Genomic DNA, 22,418 nt, shown 5'->3' with positions numbered 1-22,418 from the left:
TGTTTGTTTGATTTTTAAAAAATTGGCCTTCTGCCTCTCTTCGCCTGGCGTTTGCCATCTGTGTTGTTCTGATAGATTAGAATTTGGAATCTGTGTTAAAAGGAGAACATTCCTGTTTCAGTATGCCAACAGCTTTTGATCAAGTCATATTTTCACACACAATAACAAATTCCACACAAACATCTGACCTGTGATCACACACGATTTCTGGAGTTTTAAAACCAGAGTATTAAAAGCCATGGAATCCCAACTTGTGGAAAGAATGTTTATTGAAGCGGTTTAGTCAGACATTGTAGAAATGATGCAATCTGCACTGTTGATATAAAATAAGTGCCTCTTTGGTTGTGGTTGTCACAAACACCTTCAATCACTTGACCACCAGTGAAGCAATTTTGATATCATAATATTTTAACTGCAGTAGTATGGAAAATAGAACAAGTTGAATACTTAATCCAGAATAACAGTGTAATGAAAGTTAATCTGAAAATTATACAAAGAACAAGTGGCTAACTTATCAAGTGATTAAATACCAAATTAATATTTTTCCCCCAGTACTTGGGTAATGCAATGAGAGTCCTAACTTTAAACTGTCCTTTTGGTTCCAGTTGATAGTCAGATTGCTTCTTTCTGTCCAAGCAGCTAAGTATGATTGTGAAGTGGGAATATTGGGTTTCCTGCTCAAATTTAATTTGTGGATAATTCATAAAATTTCTTTAAAAAAAATAGACTTGGATGTAGCTGGATGTGGGCACAAAGCGTGGACTGTAGTTATAGATCAGAGCTGCCTCCTCTTCCTTCAGGTTTGAAAAATGATGGAAGTTCTTCCGGGCTGTGAAAAAACAAATGAAAATATTGAAAGGTCAGAATGCCCAGAGTGCAGTATATCAAAACAATGGACTTGTATCCTCAGAGCTGGTTCACATCAAACACCAGGAGTAATGGCATTTTTAGCACACCGTTCATGTTTTTGATTCTCACTGCATGGACAGATAGCATAACACCATCACTTGGCACAATTCATGAGTCATGGCACCTTGTGATCCATTCACAGGAAACATGAACTAAGCACCGTTGCTCACATTCTCTCTCTCTCTCTCTCTCTCCATGAACCTTGATTTATTTTTAAAGCCAAGAAAGCTGCCTTGAGGAGAGGAACTAACTCAGGAAATTGTGAAGAAATCAAGAGATGATGACAATGATATATACGTCCACATTTACACTCTTGGACTGATCTTTTTGCCAGAGGCTTTAACGTGAGAGGCAGATTTTTCTCTCTTTAAACAAAGAGTACTTCCTTCAATCTGAGTTATCCCAATCACAAAGCTGATAAAATTCAAATATTTTGAACAGAGAAAACATTACACTGAGATTCTTCAATGTCTACATGGCAAACTTACTTCCTCCCTGAACTCAGCTACTGGGAATACTGGATAACAATATGGGTCTTTAAGAGGGATTTGTTTTGTCCTGTTTCACTTGAAAAGGGTGTTATTAACCTGGTGTTGAGATGTCTGCCCCATGGAAAGCAGAGCAAATAGCTTTGTGTTTTTTTAAATTAGACAAAACAAGCATGAGGGAATGGAGTCTCACTCAAAGAGATCGAGGGTTTTAGTTTTGCTTTCAGTTGAACAAGTTGGGGTTTTGGATTTGAAGCTGCTAGATACAGCTCTCTCTCTCTCTGCTGCAAGTTTAATTTTCTCCAGGTTCCTTTCTTCTTAACTGGAGATAGCATGTGACTGAATCTGTTTTTTCTCAATTTGCCTTTGCCAAGGGTATGTTTATGGGTTGCTACTATACTGGAAGAGTTGGTATGTAGTTATTAAATAATATATCATTTTATTAAATGTTTCAATTATTAAAGGTTGTGCCAATTCTTTTTTTGTTTGAATTTTAACTGTGGTTTAAGAACAAAGTGTTTTGCTGAAAGCCTTGTAGTTTGTATCATCCAATCATACCTGGAACACAGCACCTTACACTTGCCTTTAAATATGATACAAGTCATGAAGGGTGCAGAATGCAATTCCAATTGGATAACTCACCTGGTTACAAGGATGTAGTATTGAGGATTCCCAGGTTTTGGTGCAGTATCAATGTGTTAATTCTTCTGACATTTGCCTCAAAATTTTCAAGACATCTGCAATTGGGTTTATTTTATTTTTCAACCTGATAACTATCACCCTCTTATAATCAGTCCTGATTAAAGGAGGATTGAGAACCAGAGGACATAAGTTCAATGTGACCAGCTAAAGGACAAAAAGCGAGAAGCAACAAAAGGCAACAAGTGATTGTGCTCCGTTTTTTGCTTTGACCACAAATAAATACCTTCATTCACAAAAAAGTCAGACAGCAGATAGGAGACTTGAACAGCATTCGGAGAATGTGGGAAAGATACATGCTGCTGCCACTGAAATCGATTAACCTCTGGATGCCACTGGACCCCATAGAAAGGATATTGGATACCTGCAGTAGCAAATTAAAGATTCTCATTACAATTGAACAAAATAAACGTGTGAAACTAGATCGAACATACTAATTATTTCCCGCATCCCACGTCTTTACTGAAGGTTGTTCATTATTGGTGATTGATATATTGGTGTTAAACAAAAAATAAATTTTAGAACAAGGAAGCAAAAATCAATTATTTTCTGCAGGAAATCTTGGATCCGGAGAGTAGCCAGAAATGGATAAGTATTTATTCATCGTCAGAAAAAGAATCTTCCTGTTTTAAAGGGGCAACTTGAAAATACAAAACTGTCAAAGGTTCCTGATTTTTTTGTAGGTTTTGGGTGGTCTGTCTTAAAGGGGATGACTCATGAGTGGCCTCTGTCATAATAGAATCATAGAGGTATACAGTACAGAAACATACCCTTCACGCCAACTCGTCCATGCTGGCCAGATATCCAAAATAAATCTAGTCCCATTTGCCAGCATTTGGCCCATATCTCTAGAAACCCATCCTATTCATATACCATCCAGATGCCTTTTAAATGTTGTAATTGTAACAGTCTCCACTGCTTCCTCTGGCAACTTATTCCACACACACATAGACAACCTTCTGCATGAAAAAGGTACCCCTTAGGTCCCATTTATAACTTTCTCCTCTCATCTTAAATCAATGCCCTCTAGTTTGGGACTCCCCCACCCCTTGTCTATTTACCCTATCCGTGCCCCTCACTTCTGGCAAGCTGCTTACACGTGCACATTGGTCTTCAATAGATTTTTAACTGTTTGAATTGAAATGTGAGACAACACTTCTCCCATCCCAACAAGAGCTTCTTTCGCCTTCAGTTGAATTTCGGTTCAAAATTCCTACTTGGTAATACTGCTAAGAAACATTAAATCCTTCACTCAGAAGGTAAATATGTACTGACTTGGTTGCTGAATGAATGACTCAAAATCAAAGGGCTTGCATTGCTGGAATCAGACTGATAGAATTGGTTGACTATTTACATGGATTTAACACTGGGCCAACCTGAGCGCCTGGAATGCCTCCAGGTATTGAATTCATCGGTCACTGCACAGTTTGCCTGTACCTATAGAAATACCATTTGTGTAGATTTCATAGATAAGTGTGTGGAGCCATGGAAAATGGGGGAGATACTAAATGAATATTTTGCATCAGTATTTATTGTGGAAAAGGATATAGAAGATATCGACTGTAGAGAAATAGATGGTGACACCTTGAAAAATGTCCAAATTACAGAGGACGAAGTGCTGGATGTCTTGAAACGGTTAAAGGTGGATAAATCCCCAGGACCTGATCAGGTGTACCCGAGAACTCTGTGGGAAGCTAGAGAAGTGATTGCTGGGCCTCTTGCTGAGATATTTGTATCATCAATAGTCACAGGTGAGGTGTCGGAAGACTGGAGGTTGGCAAATGTGGTGCCACTGTTTAAGAAGGACAGTAAAGACAAGCCGGGAATTATAGACCGGTGAGCCTGACCTCGGTGGTGGACAAGTTGTTGGAGGGAATCCTGAGGGACAGGATGTACATGTATTTGGAAAGGCAAGGACTGATTAGGGATAGTCAACATGGCTTTGTGCGTAGGAAGTCATGTCTCACAAACCTGATTGAGCTTTTTGAAGAAGTAACAAAGGAGATTGATGAGGGCAGACCAGTAGATGTGATCTATATTGACTACAGTAAGGCGTACGACAAGGTTCCCCATGGGAGACTGATTAGCAAGGTTAGATCTCATGGAATAAAGGGAGAACTAGCCATTTGGATACAGAACTGGCTCAAAGGTAGAAGACAGAGGGTGGTGGTGGAGGGTTGTTTTTCAGACTGGAGGCCTGTGACCAGTGGAGTGCCACAAGGATCGGTGCTGGGCCCTCTACGTTTTTGTCATTTACATCAATGATTTGGATGCGAGCATAAGAGGTACAGTTAGTAAGTTTGCAGATGACACCATAATTGGAGGTGTAGTAGACAGCGAAGAGGGTTACCTCAGATTACAACAGGATCTGGCCGAGAAGTGGCAGATGGGGATTATTTCAGATAAATGCGATGTGCTGCATTTTGGGAAAGCAAATCTTAGCAGGACTTATACACTTAATGGTAAAGTGTTGCTGAACAAAGAGACCTTGGTGTGCAGGTTCATAGCTCCTTGAAAGTGGAGTCGCAGGTAGATAGGATAGTGAAGGCGGCGTTTGGTATGCTTTCCTTTATTGGCCAAAGTATTGAGTACAGGGGTTGGGAGGTCATGTTGCGGCTGTACAGGACATTGGTTAGGCCACTGTTGGAATATTGCATGCAATTTTGGTCTCCTTCCTATTGGAAAGATGTTGTAAAACTTGAAAGGGTTCAGAAAAGATTTACAAAGATGTTGCCAGGGTTGGAGGATTTGAGTTATAGGGAGAGGCTGAACAGGCTGGGGCGTTTTTCCCTGGAGCGTCGGAAGCTGAGGGGTGACCTTATAGAGGTTTACAAAATTATGAGGGGCATGGATAGGATAAATAGACAAAGTCTTTCCCTGGGGTGGGGGAGTCCAGAACTAGAGGGCAGAGGTTTAGCGTGAGAAGGGAAAGATATAAAAGAGACCTAAGGGACAACTTTTTCACGCAGAGGGTGGTACGTGTATGAAATGAGCTGCCATGAGATGTGGTGGAGGCTGGTACAATTGCAACATTTAAGAGACATTTGGATGGGTATATGAATAGGAAGGGTTTGGAGAGATATGGGCCGGGTGCTGGCAGGTGGGACTAGATTGGGTTGGGATATCTGGTCGGCATGGACAGGCTGGACTGAAGGGTCTGCTTCCATGCTGTACATCTCTATGACTCTAAGTAAAAAAAATCATCACTCATGGTGGAATTTCTAACTAGTTTTAACGTGGTTTGACAAGAATTAAATATTATTTTGTCCAATAAAACCAAGAAGCATCTTCCAATTCTCAACAAGGCATTTGATTGAAGGCAAACATCTTAAGATTCAAATGCACCGCGAGGAGGTCAACAATGATTTTAATAGTTTGACTGTCACTGCTGTGAACATGAATGCACTGGTGTAACTGCTGGTTAAATCTGATCTGATGGGTATCATGGGAGGCAGTTCTTATGCCTGGCGAGGTCTTCTGGTAAGTTGCTTTCTTCTGACGTGAAGGATTTGTAGCTGTGGTTTGTGGGATTTTTCAATGCAAATCACAGCTGATCCACATTTGTTGCATTGAAGAGCATCTCCAAAACAATCGCAAATACTTGTCAAACCTCCATGATGAATTGACATCAACAATGCTTAGTCACTTTAATCTGGTCCACTTGTGAACTGGAATCAGAACTTTGAAACCAAGAACCTTAGAGTATAGCTGGAAATGTGTTGCTGGAAAAGCGCAGCAGGTCAGGCAGCATCCAGGGAACAGGAGAATCGACGTTTCGGGCATAAGCCCTTCTTCAGGAATGGGGAAAGTTTGTCCAGCAGGCTAAGATAAAAGGTAGGGAGGAGGGACTTGGGAGAGGGGCGTCGGAAATGTGATAGGTGGAAAGAGGTCAAGGTGAGGGTGATAGGTCAGACTGGGGTGGGGGCGGAGAGGTCGGGAAGAAGATCTCAGGTTAGGAAGGCGGTGCTGAATTTGATGGATTTGACTGAGACAGGGTGGGGGGAGGGGAAATGAGGAAACTGGTGAAATCCGAGTTCATCCCTTGTGGTTGGAGGGTTCCTAGCCAGAAGATGAGGCGTTCTTCCTCCAACCGTCGTTTTGTTGTGGTCTGACGATGGAGGAGTCCAAAGACCTGCATATCCTTGGTGGAGTGGGAGGGGGAATTGAAATGTTGAGCTACAGGGTGGTTGGGTTGGTTGGTCCGGGTGTCCCAGAGGTGTTAGAGTATAACCTTAGAGTATAAACTTGGAAAGATGATACAAACACTGAAAAATGATAGCTTGTCTTCGTTGCTCAGTGCATTGTGTATTGGAGTTGGGAGGTCACATTGCAGCTGTATTGGACATTGGTTTGGCCACTTTTGGATCACTGCATTCCTGGTCTCTGCTACAGAAACGATGTTGTGAAACTTGAAAGGGTTCGGAAAGGATTAATAAGGATTTTGCAATGTTTGGAGAGTTTGAGCTACAGGGAGAGAATTGAATTGAATTGAATTTAATTTATTGTTACATGTACCGAGGCACAGTGAAAAGCTTTGTCTTGTGAGCAATACAGGCAGATCACAGAGTTAAGTAGCATAGATAAGTAAATAATAGGTAAACAGCGGCAAAAACACAGGTACAGGCGAATGTTTAAGAGTTTGAGAATCCATTCAGTATTCTAACAATAGCAGGGTAGAAACTGTTCTGAAACCAGCTGATGCATGAGTTCAAGCTTTTGGACCATCTCACTGATGGTCGACGTTGTAGAAAAACATTGCCAGGTTGGGATGGATCTTTGAGAATGCTGGTGGCCTTTCCTTGACAGAGGGCATGGTAGATGGATTCTATAGATGGGTGGTTGGCATTTGGGATTGTCCGGGCGGAGTTCACCACTCTCTATAACTGTCTCCAATCTTGAAGGGTACAGTTGTCATACCAGGTTGTGATACATCCACATGGAATGCTCTCAACGGCGCACCTATAAAAGTTGGCCAAGGGTATTTGCCATCATGCCAAATTTCCTCAGCTGCCTTACGAAGGAGAGACGTTGTTGGGCCTTTGTAACCAGTGTGTCCACATGAAGAGTCCAAGAAAGTTTGTTGTGGATGACCACTCCCAGGAGCTTGATGCTCTCCACTCGTTCCACCTCTGTGCTCTTAATGTGTAGGCAGCATAAGTAACGACCTGCCGAAAGTCAGTAATGAGTTCCTCGGTTTTGCACGCATTGAGGGCTCGGTTGTTCTCAGTGCACCATTTTTTCAGGTCTTCCACCTCCCGTCTGTTGTCTGTTTTGTTGCCATCTGAGATGCGACTGACTATAGTGGTGTCATCAGCCTACTTTAAATGGCATTAGTCCGGTATTTGGCGACGCAGTCATGGATATACAGTGAGTACTGCAGGGGGCTGAATACACAGCCCTGGGAGACTCCAGTGTTGAGTGTTAGTGAGGATTAAATATTGTTCCTAATCTTCACTGATTGTGGCCTGTGGGTCAGGAAACTGAGGATCCAGTTGCACAGAGTCAGGATTAGTCCGAGATCACTAAGTTTAGTAATCAGTCTCAAGTGGATCATAGTGTTGAAGGCTGAACTGCAGTCAATGATTCTTACGTCGCTGTTCTTGGTGTCAAGATGTTCTTGGGATATGGCATCTGACGTGGATCTGTTGGTCTGATAGGCAAATTGGAGTGGGTCAAGGGTAGTGGGGAGGCTGAAGTTGATTCATGCCATGACCAGCCTTTCAAAGCACTTGATGACCACCGAGCCTGAATAGGTTGGGGCTTTTATTCCCTGGAGCGTTGCAGGCGGCGGGGTTACCTTCCAGAGGTTTATAAAATCATGATGGATAGGGTGAATAGTGATGGTCTTTTCAACAGAGTAGGGGAGTCCAAAACTAGGGGGCATAAGTTTAAATTGAGAGGGGAAAGATTTAAAAGGAACCTAAAGGACAACTTTTTCATGCAGGGTGTGGTGTGTGTAAGGAATAAGCAGGCTCAGGAGGTGGTGCAGGCTAGTATAATTACCTTATTTAAAAGGCGTCTGGATGGGTACATGAATAGGAAGGGTTTAGAGGGATATGGGCTAAATGGTGGCAAATGGGACTAGATTAATCAGTACATCTGGTCGGCATGGATGAGTTGGAGTGAAGGATCTGTTTCCGTGCTGTACATCTTTATCACTCATGCGTTATAATTGATGCAGAACTGACCCACGTCCATTTGTATTCATGGCTCCCAACTCAGAACTAGAAAGATGAGCTTGGGGCTATTTTTGTAAACATGAGATGGAATTTTTTTCATTGTGCCAAGAATCAAGACACTCAATAGATTTGGATAATTTGTTATTTTCTAAATTCAAAACCCATGATCATCAACTGCTGACTTGAATAACGGGATGCAATTTTGGAGGGGGAAGAGAGCACTAACTAATACAAAAAAAGTATCTTAGTTCTTGGTTATTGGGAACAAGAATGTAAAATTTGAAACCTGATGTTACCTCTGACGCCAAACAATGAAGTCAATCAGTAAAGTAACAAAAGTTTTAAACAAACAATACAAAACAAGTCATAAGTGTTCCACAGAAGCAGAGGACAATAATGTTTCTAAAACTGAAAGAAACTTGGTATAAAAGAAACAATATCTTGGATGCTTTTATCTTACCAAAGTTTTGCAAAGAACATGCAAAATGAACTTGAAAAGTGTGATTAAATGAAGTGATGAGAAATACGTCAAGCTCGAAGAACCAAAACATGATTGCAGAATGAGCTTGATATTTACACAGAGTAATGGAGAGAAAACATGATTGCCACAATGATCTGAACAGTGTCCTTATGGATACTATGTTTGGATGATATTCATCTAGAAACAGATGTCTAAAGAACAGAAGTGGTACACTTTGTCATGAATGCCCCTGCCAGTTATGTTCATTATATAATAGCAGTTGCACTGTTCAACCTACCCTCCATAGTCGACACAAACTGCACACCCTTTCTGTCATAATTAGTGGACAGAATTGAATAGAATTTCCTCAGTTCTTCATTTTGTAGAAAATCCTGCCAAAACAGAGCAATCAAATCAGTGCAAGTGAAGCGATAAACCGCCCCAGTAGACAAAGTTTCGGGTCTTCATGGATGAATCAAGTGAAGTGGGCTGAATGATCATTATTATCCATAACTACACAAATGGAACAATTTATGGTATTCCATCGAGTTAGTGACACACTCACGTGATTGCATCCTCTTTTCAAATATTACCTTCACAGAAAGAGAAAAATGATGGAAGTTCCCAGTCAGTGCTTCACGGGATAAAGCCCGGAACACGTCTGGAGGAAATTTCTGAAACATTTTACTTGATTCTGCAGCTGGGAGGGAGGTGGAAGTAGAGAAAAACGCAGTTAAATTTTTGGTGAAATTCAAATCAGAAATCCATCTCTGGTGAGAGCAATTTTTGATTCAAGGGAATTGAAAAATAGGCCCACATTTTAACTGTTTCTTTCGATACTCCTGATTCAACATTCCTTTGAATACATGTCCAAAAGGAATAAATTTGCTGAACTCAGCCAGTTGTTGTCTGTGGAAAGGTTCCCATTCTTTCATCCTCTTCAAGTGAACAGCAGGAACAATTCTGATCTATCCTCCATCATCCATGCAGACCCAAGACCTTGAATCTCCTTTGCATGTGAATCTCCATTCACATTCCTAACTCAGTTAACTAACATTTCACTCCCTCTGTTTAACTCAATCTTAAAATCTTAGAACGATAAAGCTTTTTTGGTGCAATATTTTACTGCATATCTCTATCTCAAAGGACATCTCCCAGACAATTATTTTCAAAACGTACTGACTGTTGTTCTGTAGCTAAATGCCTCCATCAGCCAAACCCACAAATAGCCATCAGAAAAGTATGAGTTCACATCTTTGGATATGCAAGTTAAAGAGGGAATATTGTTCTTCTTTGAATAGTGTGTTAACATGTCATCTGAAAGACAGCACCCCCAATTCCTCTCCACTGCTCACACTAGTCAGGCAAGATCATTCAAATCATGAACTGACTCAAAATGTAATCTTCTAACTGACAGTGAGCATCTTACCAAGTGTTCGAAGCTGAAACAGACTCACTCTAACTATTCAACTAATACCTAAGAAACTCAATTGTGATGTACTGGAGTTGTGCACCTTGTGTAAACCTATTTAAACCTGTATTGCAACACATGACTGGGAAATCCTCTTAACATTGTAATCCCCAAGTCATAATACTGTATCACAAAGTACTCCTACCATGAGTCAGGTTAAGTGGGAGAGCAATGTTTTCTGTGTCAGTATTTATTAGTAAGTTCTTCCCAGCAGTAAGCACAGTCAGCAACTGCATTCCAAGGCAGGTTCCCCATATTGGAAAATAATCACCAGCATCAAATGCCTGTAGTAATAACATAGAAACAGCATTAAACAGTTCCATCCATACCACTGTTTGAATATTCACAGACCGCTAAATGGCCGACATAATCAACCCGACAATAACTAAAGTTCATATGAAATTCTGTTGCACCAGTTCTAACGCAACAAATTCCAATCATCTATCATCTCTGTGATCACTTACTTACATTGGATCCCAGTTGAGGAAAGTCATTTTAAAACTCTCATTCATAGTTTCAAACCACTCCATGCCTCACTCTTCCCTCTCTTCAATCTCCTCCATCACTTTAACTCTCCAAGATATCTGCACTTCTCTAACTCTGACCTCCTGGCCATTGCAATTTTAATTGCTCCAACAGTGGTGGCTACACCATCAGATGCCTCGGCCCCAAGCTCTTAATTAAACTTCTCTAAGTTCATAAGATATTGGAGCAGAATTAGGCCATCCGGCCCATCGAATTTGTTCCTCCATTCATTCATAGCTGATATGTTCCTCACACTCATTTTTCTGCCTTCTCTTGATAACCCTTCAACCCATTACCAATTGTAAATCTGTCTAACTCCTCCTGAAAGCTACTTATTGTCTCAGCATTCACCACACTTTGAGGTAATGAATTCCACAGATTCACAACCTTCTGGGAGAAGTAGTTTCTCCTCAACTCAGTTTTAAATGAGCGACCGCTTTATCTCATCGTGGAATGCCCCACAAGAGGAACCATCTGCTTCACGTCTATTTTATCCACTCTTTATATCATCGTGAATGCCTCAATTTCATCTCCCCTTATTCTTCTAAATTCCACAGACCCAAATTGTTCAATATCTCTTCATACGACAAACTCCTCACCTCTGGGTTCAATCTAGTGAACCTCCTCTCAACTGCCTCCAATGCTACATCTTTGCTTAAATAAGGGGACCAAGGGTATGCACAATACTCCAGGTCCAGTCTCACCATACCTTGTATAGTTGCAACAATACTTCCCTACCTTTATATTCTATTCCCTTAGCTATAAAAGCCAACATTCCATTTGCTTCATTAACTTCTGTACCTGCATGCTAGTTTTGTGTGACTGATGAGTGAGTACACCTCGATCCCTCTGTATCATAGCACTCGAAGTCTCTCTCCATTAAAATAATAGGTTGCATTCCCATTTTTTTGACCCAAATGCATCATCTCACACTTATCCACGTTAAACTCCATCTGCCATATTTTGGCCCACTCTCCTAACTTATCTATGTAACCATTTGTAAGGTTCTTATTTCCTCTTTGCAATTTACTGTCCTACCTATTTTGCGTTGTCCGCAAATTTGGCTATAGAGTCTTCATCCCTGTCTTGAAGTTGTTAATGCAGCTTGTAAATAGCTGGGGTCCAAGGACTGAACCCTGTGGCACTCCATTAGTTATATTTTGCCATCCAGAAAAAAAAACCTACTCATTCCGATTCTCTATCTTCTCATAAATTAGTCAAGCATGATATGCCCTTCATGAAACTATGCTGACTCTGATGGATTGCATTTGACTTTCCAAATGTCCTGATATTGCTTCCATGATAGATGATTCTAACACTTTCCCAACAATAGATGTTAAATTAACTGGTCTGTAATTTCCCACATTTTGCCTTCTTCCCTTTTTGAATATTGCTGTTTTTCAAACCACTGGAATCTTTCCTGTGTCCAGGGAATTTTAGAATACTGTTACAAATGGATCTACTATCTCCATTGTCACTTCCTCTAATACTCTCGCATGTAGGCCATCAGGCCCAGGGGACTTGTCTATCTTCAATCCTAATAGTTTGCTTATTACCTTTTTGCTATCACAGTTGATTGTTCTAAATTCTACCTTATCGATTGCCTCTGACTTGCCTGATCCAACACAAATGGTACTATTGTCCTACACCGTGAAAACTGAGGCAAAGTATTGATTCAGCATCTCTGCCACCTCAGTGTTCCACACTATTAACTCTCCGGTTCACCTTCCAAGAGACCAACCTTGATATTAGCAACTCTCTTTCCTTTTAAATAACTATAGAAGCATTTGCTATCCTTTTTGACATTTTGTGCTAGTTTTCTTTCGTAATTTATCTTGGATCTCGTTTTTAGTATCCCTTTGTTTATGTTTGAAAGTTTCCCAATCTTCTCGCCTGCCACTGGCCTTTGCAATCTGGTCTATCTTAGTTTTGGACTTTAATGTTGTCCTTGACTTCCTTGCTGAGCCATGGATGTTTTTACACCCCTTACCATCTTTCTCACTGGGATATATTTCAGTTGCGAGGAATTGAGTAGCTCCTTAAACATCTGCCACTGCTCATCCACTGTCTTACCTGCCAAATCTACTCAGGCCAAATCTGTGGGGCTCCATTTTCTCACCCCCAAGCTGAATTTTGAATTCTATTATACTATGGTCACTACACCAGAGATGATCCTTAACTGTGATGCCATAAATTAATCTCTCCTCATCACACAAAACCAAAACCAGAGTAGCCTGCTCTCTGGTTGGTTCCACAACATACTGCTCCTTGAAACAATCTCGAATACATTCAATGAACTCTGCTTCCAGGCTATACTTGCCGATTTGATTCTTCCAATCTGTGTGCATGTTAAAATCATCCATGATTATTGCCATAACTTTCCTGGTTTATGCAGTGTTCCACTGCAGAACAACAATTTGGGGACCTACTCCGACCAAGTACTTCTTCCCTTTGCTATTTCTTATTTCTACCCAGACTGATTTCTAAGTATGTTATTTCTTATTACAGCCCTGATCCCTTCCTTCACCAGCAAGGCCACACTAGCTCCTTTGCTTTTCTGTCTATCTTTGCAAAATGCTGATTACCCCTGGACATTCAATTCTCAGACCGAGTCTCCTTGTAATCACGTTTCAGTTATCGCTATCAAAACTTACCCTTTTGTTTTTATTTGTGCTATGAACTCATGAATATTGTTTTAAATGCTTCACGCTTTTAAAAAGCGAAGCTTTTAAATTTATTCCACTGTTAAATTTCCAAACCTTTTAATAATTCCTTGGTGCACAAAGATATTCACCTGTTTTCGCCCTTATCTTTACTGTCTGGTAACCATCCACCACAGCACTAACCTGCACTCTTACCTCGTCCTTTAAGTTTGGTTTTCTAATTCCCCCTGTAACTGTCTACAACTTTAATTATGCAAATTGCTAGGACTCTGGTGTCACCAGGATTCAGGTGAAGATTGTCCCATTGCAACTGATCCCTTCTGCCCAGTACCGGTGCCAGTGTCGCATGAATTCAAACCCATTTCTCCCACACCAATCTTTGAGCCACACATTTACATGTTTTATCTTATTGACCCTGCGCCATTAGCTCATCCAGAGATTACTACCTTTTTGGTTCTGCTTTTCAATTTCGCTCCCAACTGTTCATACTCCCTTAGCAGAATCTCTACCCTAGTTTTATCTACGTTGTTGGTACCTTCTCTGTGCTCTATGCCTCGTTCCTCGCTTTGGACATTGTATTATAATGCCTTTATATAATATTTTTGATTTTTTTTCAGATATTAAAGACAACTGATAAGTTGTTCTCAGGACAGCAAATTAAACCTCTCCAATCCTCTAGCAATCATGACCAGATTAAAATGAAGCAACTTACTGCACCTTGCCACACCAAACCAAATCAATCCCCATGACAAGGATGACAGACATAGTCAGCAGTTAAGAGCTTGGGGAAAGCAGAGTGAAGCATATAATAATTCACAACGTGGAAATGTTGGAGCAGTGGACAAATCCCCCTTAATTTGGTGAAGGCTTTAATTCAGTACAAGGATATGTTGTTCAGACCTACCTTTAATGCGAGGTTGTAAAATGTTTTTGCAGCTTTGGCAAAGGCAGATGTCTTCACATCAGATGATCCACCAGGAAAGAGGATGCTGGGAGAAGCCAAAGGGGAAATGGATGATACAATGTTCATTTCCTTTTCCAAAGCTCCTCAACAATTTTCATACCCCATCCCTTATGTGGTACAATTCTATGCATGTATTCAAGAATGGATGTTTTTATTCTTCAAACTAACAAGATTTATAAAATTAAATGGAGATATTCTCAGAAATATTAATTTGAATGTCAGCCATGATTATGAGGCATAACTCTCATGTCTGGAGTCAGAAGCCTGTATTTTTAAAGCCTACTTCACTAGACACTTCTGGTCAAACAGTCCAAACTGCAATGCTAAGAAAATAGTCAATGGATGAGATATGAAACCGAGGTTCGAGGCCTTAACTCAAATCGGTATAAAAGACTCCATGCCATTATTTTAAAGCAGAACCTGTGTCTTCAGGTGTCCCATTCAATATTAATCCCACAATCGATATAGGAAGAATCCATAGTTTAAAGCCACAAATGCTGATAAAGAAAGATAGCTACCAATAAATCTAATTGGGAAAAATGGAGAACTGTCTCCACTCAGTGAATGGTTCAAATGTGGACTTGCACAGATCGTAGTTCAGGCTCCAATCTTGGACAGTTACCAAAAGAAACGAGCTGAGTCAGGAAAGAAAAGAAAGATATATTGAACAGCTCAAGTTAGGGAAATGAAATAGAAGGAGACTTGGATGCAGGAGAAACACGAACACTTGTTGGATCAGCTAGTTCTGTGTTGCATATGTATGTGGGTGTAAGACTTGACAGTGACTACCAGTGAAGTATCTCTGAGGATATATTGCTTTTGCTATCCTTGGGCACAGATGCTATATGAAGCACTCTAACAGCACAGAATTTCTGCTCTATAAATTCAAAGATTTTACTATGCTGATGAGTATCTGTTCAAAAGGAGGAAAGAACACAGAAAATGGCTCAGATTTGTAATGGATGACAATGCAGTTGCAAGCTTTTGTACCAAAACATAGTAGAAGCTGTTAATGACAGACTAATTTACAGAAAAATGAAAGCCCAGGAACTTCTTTGATGGTGATTTAGGTACTGTAGTAACTAACTAATACAATGGTAGGCTGTGTCCTCAACTAAATCTAGCAGCCAGTGTCTCTCAGCCTCAACACTTGGTAACCAGTTCAAATTGTTACTTACTTACCCATTTATTGAAGAAAAAATCTTTTCATATTCGTCGTTTGTCAAATTCAGCCTGTATTCAACCAATAAAAAAAAACACATTTCAGTTTGAATATTTTAAAGCTGGCACTGAAGCACTTACCTCATATCTTCGTCAATTTGATGATGACAGCATCCCAGACTTGCGAAACTAAACATCTGCTAAATCTTTACTTATTGCTAAAATATATAGTTTTGCTTTCTCCCTTTTCTGAAGGCATGAGCTCTTGAGAACATATGGTACTGTGTATGAGCTAAGTACTGGACGAGAGGTCTGGACAAATGAGCCAGAGACAAGTTCATATCCCAGCATGCAAGAGGAGACTTGAATCTCAATTAATCTGGAATCAGGATCAGCAATAATGAACATGAAGCAATACGATTGTCTTAAAAACCTACTTAGATCCTTTTGGGAAGGAATTTTGCTGTTTTTATACAGTCTGGCCAACGTGACATGCAACAAAATGGTTGACTGTTCACTGCCCTCTGAAACAGCCTAGTAGTTCACTCAGTTATACTCAAGTAGGTAGATTTTTGCCTTTTGAAGACAAGCTGGAATGGGCAATAAAGGCTGGCTTTGTCAGCAATGCCCATAACCTGTGAATGGGAAGTGTTAGGCAGCCTTCAGTCTATGGAGTGGCTTTCCAGAAAGCATGGTAATGAATGGCACTTTGAAAACTTACAGGTTTTTAAAATGTTTCATAACTAATGAAACATATATTTAAGTGGAGTCACTGTTGTAATGTAAAGAATGCTGTCTAATTTCTCCTTTATGAGTTTAAGGGAATGGTATACCCTTATTGTTGGTCAGTCTGAGGCAGACATATATACATTAAATATATAATATATAAACCTCAGTTCCACAACATACACATATTAAATATTAAAATGAACATGGTATCTCCAAGGAATCTAAGGTGCCTCTGCAGTGAGTTGGAGCAACGTTAGGTCACTGGGCAATGGTGCATTCAATTCTATCCTGTTCAGACAGTGCTATCATCATTAGAGTTATGAAAGAGTATGAATATTACCTGACTGGTACCACTCTGCAGCCAGCAGACTCCAGATATTTCACATAGGGTGCAGCAATGTAATATTTCCCATATGGAAGGAGATTTGGATCAAATGTTTCCTGGACCAATATGCCTGTGGGACACAGCTAAGATCAAACTTAAGCAAGATACATGTTTGAATGGTGGAGCAGACACGATCGGCTGAGTGGCCTAATTTCTGCTCCTATGTCTTCTGGTGTGAGATTTTGTTCAAATAACGACTGGTGAGTGGCAAAAATAGCCTCTTTTATTCAGCAATCACAGCACAAGCTTGAAGTGACAATAGAATTCCAAAATACACTTCTGATAAAAGTCCCTTTGCACACAGTTCTTACATGTATTAAAATTCCATTACTCTGGTGTTCCATTTTTTTACCTACTGTTTGCCAAGGTTTCACAGGCTTATGTCCTGGGAGACAGGGGATGGGTTAAAACATGTGCGAAGTGCTGGCTGTTACTTCAGATGGGATTAAGAGTGTCTTTCGCTTGCACAATCAAGAGGTGTTAGTTCTTTTGTCTTTTAAGCTAGTAAATGTTAGTAAAAGCACTAGGCCTATAAGGTCTAAGTAGAAATTGTTCCTGTACTTAATAAAGAAATAAAGTATATTAAACTGATTTCTGCAGCTTGGTTGTGAGCTTTGCTTATTATTTACCATTGTGACTTTCATTCATTCATTCATTCATGCAATTTCATGGAAGTGCTGTTTTGGTCAGTTAGTTTCTTGAAGGTATTTCACAGGTACTTCATGCAACTATCCCCCGCTATCTGAAAGTAAAGCCTATGAAACCTTTTGTAAGCTGAAATGACATAAAGCGAAGAAGCATTAATTCACATGGGAAAAAATTCTCCTTTCTTTCTAAAAGTGAAAATCCTCTTCAGATTTCTTTCGGTTAGTGAAAACAGGTACTAATTAGGTCTTTCGTAAAAACGAAGTGACGTAAAGTGAACTTTCAAAAAGCGGGAGATAACTGTAATTGGGGAATCTTTTACGTTCAGGAGATGGTTGGTTAGGACTGATTAATATTATAATGTTTTGTGGAGACTTGATGGGGATAGTATTGTTCTGTATGCTACCCTTATTCAGAGGTAAACACTGCTTGTAGCAAGGACTGATAAGGTGTGAAAAACCAGTAATGGGTTCCAAACGGTTGCTTTGATTACAAAGGGTTGTTTTAAATTTGCATAGTAAAATATATCACAGAACTGGTAATTTCTGAATGAATTAATGAAACCATGTTATACTCAAGGGTTAATAAAGGGTTATGAATGAATATTAATGAATATAGCAAGCTGGTGAGTTAGTCAGGAAAGATACTGTATAACACAATAGCTCAAAACACAACATCTCACATGATCTTATGGCCTTATGTTGTGCACTGAATTACAGAGTTATTAGAGTCAGAGTCACAGAGATGTACAGCATGAAAACAAATGCTTCGGTCCAACCTGTCCATGCCGACCAGATATCCCAAACCAATCTAGTCCCACCTGCCAGCACGCAGCCCATATCCCTCCAAACCCTTCCTCTTCATATACCATCCAAATGCCTCTTAAATGTTGCAATTGTACCAGCCTCCACCACTTCCTCTGGCTGCTCATTCCATACACGTACCACCCTCTCCGTGAAAACGTTGCCCCTTCGGTTTCTTTTATATCTTTCCCCTCTCACCCTAAACCTATGCCATCTCGTTCTGGACTCCCCGAACCCAGGGAAAAGTCTTTGCCTATTTATCCTATCCATGCCCCTCATAATTTTGTAAACCTCTACAAGGTCACCCCTCAGCCTCTGACACTCCAGGGAAAACAGCCCCAGCCTGTTCAGCCTCCCCCTATAGCTCAAATCCTCCAACCCTGGCAACATCCTTGTAAATCTTTTCTGAACCCTTTCAAGTTTCACAACATCTTTCTGATAGGAAGGAGACCAGAATTGCACACAATATTCCAACAGTGGCCTAACCAATGTCCTGTACAGCCGCATCATGACCTCCCAACTCCAGTACTCAATACTCTAACTTATAAAGGAAAGCACATCAAACGCCTTCTTCACTATTCTCTCTCCCTGCGACTCCACTTTCAAGGAGCTATGAACCTGAACTCCAAGGTCTTTTGTTCAGCAACACTACCTAGGACCTAACCATTAAGTGTATAAGTCCTGCTAAGATTTGCTTTCCCAAAATGCAGCACCTCGTATTTATCTGAATTAAACTATCTGCCACTTCTCAGCCCATTGGCCCATCTGGTCCAGATCCTGCTATAATCTGAGGTAACCCTCTTTGCTGTCCACTACACCTCCAATTTTGGTGTCATCTGCAAACTAACCAACTGAAACTCTTATGCTCGCATCCAAATCATTTATATAAATGACAAAAAGTAGAGGTCCCAGCACCGATCCTTGTGGCACTCCACTGGTCACAGGCCTCCAGTCTGAAAAACAACCCTCCACCACCACCCTCTGTCTTCTACCTTTGAGCCAGTTCTGTATCCAAATGGCGAGTTCTCCCTGTATCCAAATGGCGAGTTCTCCCTGTATTCCATGAGATCTAACCTTGCGAATCAGTCTCCCATGGGGAACCTTGTCGAATGCCTTACTGTAGTCCATATAGATCACATCTACTGCTCTGCCCTCATCAATCCTCTTTGTTATTTCTTCAGAAAACTCGATCAAATTTGTGAGACATGATTTCCCACGCACTAAGCCATATTGACTATCCCTAATCAGTCCTTGCCTTTTCAAATACATGTACATCCTGTCCCTCAGGATTCCCTCCAACAACTTGCCCACCACCGAGGTCAGGCTCACCGGTTCTGTAGTTCCATGGCTTGTCTTTACCGCCCTTCTGAAACAGTGGCACCACATTTGCCAACCTCCAGTCTTCCGGCACCTCACCTGTGACTATCGATGATACAAATATCTCAGCAAGAGGCCCAGCAATCACTTCTCTGGCTTCCCACAGAGTTCTCGGGTACACCTGATCAGGGGTTTATCCACCTTTACCCTTTTCAAGACATCCAGCACTTCCTCCTCTGTAATTTGTATATTTTGCAACATGTCACCATCTATTTCCTTAGAGTCTATATCTTCCATATCCTTTTCCACAGTAAATACTGATGCAAAATATTTATCATTTTCTCTTCAAACTTTCTCCCCTCACCTTCATCTGTAAGTTTCTCATTGCAGTTCTGGAGGTAGAATCTGACCCAAAAATATCAGTTAAAATAAATTCCTCACAGTGCAGAAATGTTTATTCAGAGAACACAATGGAAGGAACAAGAGCAGAAGACTTGAGAGTCCCTCATGCCCACTGCACTATTCAGTGCAAACACTGCTGACCCTCTGTCTAAACTTCATTCTCCTGCCAGCTCTATCTCACCATGCTCTGCACTGCGAAAGCAGCTACTTAGTCATAAACATTGCCAAGCCCTTTGTCTGTTTCCCCCAACCAAGAAACCGAGTGAACCTTCAATGAATTACATCCAGTCCAAGTATATCAATTGACCAAAATGGCGCACAGTGCTGGAGGAAGCTATAGAAAAGAGAGTATGATGTGCAGTTTGGTGGCATATTCAGTTTTGTGTTGAGAATTGTGAGCAAAATGTTTTTGAATGAAGGGAACGGCAAAGAAATGGTAAGATTTTGAAGAGTGGAAAACCAACTTCAGTGTGCAGATGTGCAAGTCCTTAAAAGTGGCTCCTCCATGAAATTGTCAAGTATTTGCACTCATAAATCCATTTCCTCCACACCTTTCTGAATCTCTCTATTCAGTTGACAGTTCCATTAATGCTCGTTAACACAAAATAAACCAAGAAAAACATGACTCCAGCCATAACATTTGTAAAAGGCTCCCTGTACTCTCTGCTCATTCCTGAAGAAGGGCCTGTGCCCGAAACGTCGAATCTCCTGTTCCCTGGATGCTGCCTGACCTGCTGTGCTGTTCCAGCAATAAAGTTTCAACTTTGATCTCCAGCATCTGCAGACCTCACTTTCTCCTCCCTGTCAACCAACTCAATTAATACTTTTTAAAAAGCTTACAACAACTTTATTCCTTTACCTATACTTTACCATGTGTAGGTGGTGGAGCAAGATGATGTTTGTGAATGTGGTGCCTGTCAAGTGGGTTGCTTTGTCCTGGACAGTGTCAAGCTTCTTCAGTGTTTTTTGGGGCTGCATTCATAGAGGCCAGTGGGGCATCTTCCATCACACTCCTGGCTTACAGTATGCAGATAAAGGACAGTCTTTAGGGAACCAGTTACTTGTCATAGGACTCCTTACCTCTGACCTTCTCTTGCAGCCGTTCCTGATGAAGGGATTTTGCCCAAAATGTCAACTCTCCTGCTCCTCGGATGCTGCCTGACCTGCTGTGCTTTTCCAGCACCACACACTCAACAGTTTTTATGCTAGTTCATTTCAACTTTTTGATATTAATATTTGATTTGATTTATTGTCATGTTTATTTTGTTACAAAACACAATGAAAAGTGTTGTATGGTGTCATCACTCTGTGATACTATATTTAATCACAGAAAAGTAAACCAAAACATCAAAAGTAAAGGCAGAAAAATGAAGAAAATGTGCTCAACTTCAGAATCCTTCTTAAGTGCTCTGCCATGGACCATAGGCCTGGTAGCCAGGCACAAGTTTCCTGCGCTGTGCCATTGCTGGAACCAAAGTCTCCACTCTTCTGCGCCACAATGATTCTTTGCTGGACCTTGCCAATGCAGATGCCACTGAGTCTCGTACAGGGTTCAAGCTCGCCTCCATGAAGCTGCAGATGCCACCGGGAACCCAAACCTGCCTCCGCTGCAGCAGCCATACCGGCGCTAGGACTGCCTCATCGATTCAGAAGCCACCAGGAACCCAAACTCCAACGCCACCACAAGTCCACACTGGGCTCACTCACTGCCACCGATGCCGTTGCTGCAAACAAACTCTTCAACAAGAGGAAAGCAACAAGAGAAAAAGAAAAAAGAAACCCCAAAAAAGAAAAAGAAAAACAGACAGACTCTTTGCTCACAAACCTGAGTCCACCGCCATCTTAGCAAAAGTGAGGTAAAGGAGCATTGAATGTCAAGGAGCAATGACAAGTCTCTTTTGTTGGAGATGGTGATTTCCTGGCATTTATGTGGCACAAATGTTACAGCCAAAGCCCGAATGTAGTCCACATTTTGAAGAGTTTGGGTGTGGACTACATCAGTTTCTGAGGAAATGGTGGTGCTGATCATTGAGCAATCATTTCTGATCTTGCAAACTCTGAGTTTAAGCGGACCATTAGCGTTTTTCAGTCGTACTTCCTCTTCAGCGACGGGACACAAAGCGAGAACCGTCTTGGTGACGCTCACTAGTCAAATAAAACAATCCATGTAAAAAGAGGATGTTCCGGCTGTCTCGGAGAGAGAAAACTAGCACAAACCAAAAATACTGGTCCTATCAGGAGCAAATCAAAATAGTTCTTAACAAGAAGGGAGAAGATGTGAGAAAGAGGAATTTAACAAGAAATACTAAAAATCTGAAGAGGGAAGGTGTCAGCTGAATGTCGCCTGAATAATCAAGACTCACCGATAATGGGTCTCTGGTTTAGGTCGAATGAGTGCAGTCCGGACAAAACGCAGCAAGCGAACAGGAGCTGTCCCAGCACAGTCTGAGCCATGGTGAGCTTGCTGACTTTGAAACCCGGAAGTGGCTCACATTCTGCAGGAGGTGACTGATGCGAATAAGGGAAGTGAGTGGCCGGTCACCCTGCCTTGCAGGCCGTATTGTTGCTGCTTGCAGGGGACAGGTTAAACCGATGATCTCTGAGCTTGTCTGGGGAGC

At 41.1% G+C, this 22,418-nt stretch overlaps 1 protein-coding gene across 1 annotated transcript; it reads right to left on the bottom strand.

Moving 5' to 3' along the window:
* Positions 1-251: 251 nt before the first annotated feature.
* Positions 252-22,416, bottom strand: LOC122543091 (gamma-glutamyl hydrolase-like). The gene is made up of 9 exons (XM_043681339.2): positions 22,164-22,416; positions 16,589-16,703; positions 15,541-15,591; positions 14,299-14,383; positions 10,352-10,490; positions 9,329-9,435; positions 9,034-9,127; positions 2,323-2,460; positions 252-829 (listed from the first exon to the last, which is right to left on the bottom strand). Exons 1-9 carry the CDS (start codon positions 22,252-22,254, stop codon positions 714-716), a joined length of 936 nt encoding a protein of 311 aa, XP_043537274.1. The 5' UTR covers positions 22,255-22,416; the 3' UTR covers positions 252-713.
* Positions 22,417-22,418: the final 2 nt, after the last annotated feature.

Source organism: Chiloscyllium plagiosum, unplaced genomic scaffold (assembly GCF_037043375.1).
Source record: "Chiloscyllium plagiosum isolate Xiang-an unplaced genomic scaffold, Cpla_swu_hap1 HiC_scaffold_48, whole genome shotgun sequence".
Lineage (NCBI taxonomy): Eukaryota > Metazoa > Chordata > Chondrichthyes > Orectolobiformes > Hemiscylliidae > Chiloscyllium > Chiloscyllium plagiosum.
Note: the sequence above shows the minus strand (reverse complement) of the source record. Positions and strands in the feature narration are given on the sequence as shown.

What these genes read in the sequence shown, in the direction of transcription:
- LOC122543091 (XM_043681339.2), bottom strand. Translation starts at nt 22,254, where the DNA reads ATGGCTCAGACTGTGCTGGGACAGCTCCTGTTCGCTTGCTGCGTTTTG. An exon ending in ATTTTTTCTTCAATAAATGG is followed by an intron (nt 14,384 to 15,540) that starts GTAAGTAAGTAA and finishes GGCTTCTCCCAG; the next exon opens with CATCCTCTTTCCTGGTGGAT. An exon ending in ATTTTTCTCTTTCTGTGAAG is followed by an intron (nt 9,128 to 9,328) that starts GTAATATTTGAA and finishes CTGTTTTGGCAG; the next exon opens with GATTTTCTACAAAATGAAGA.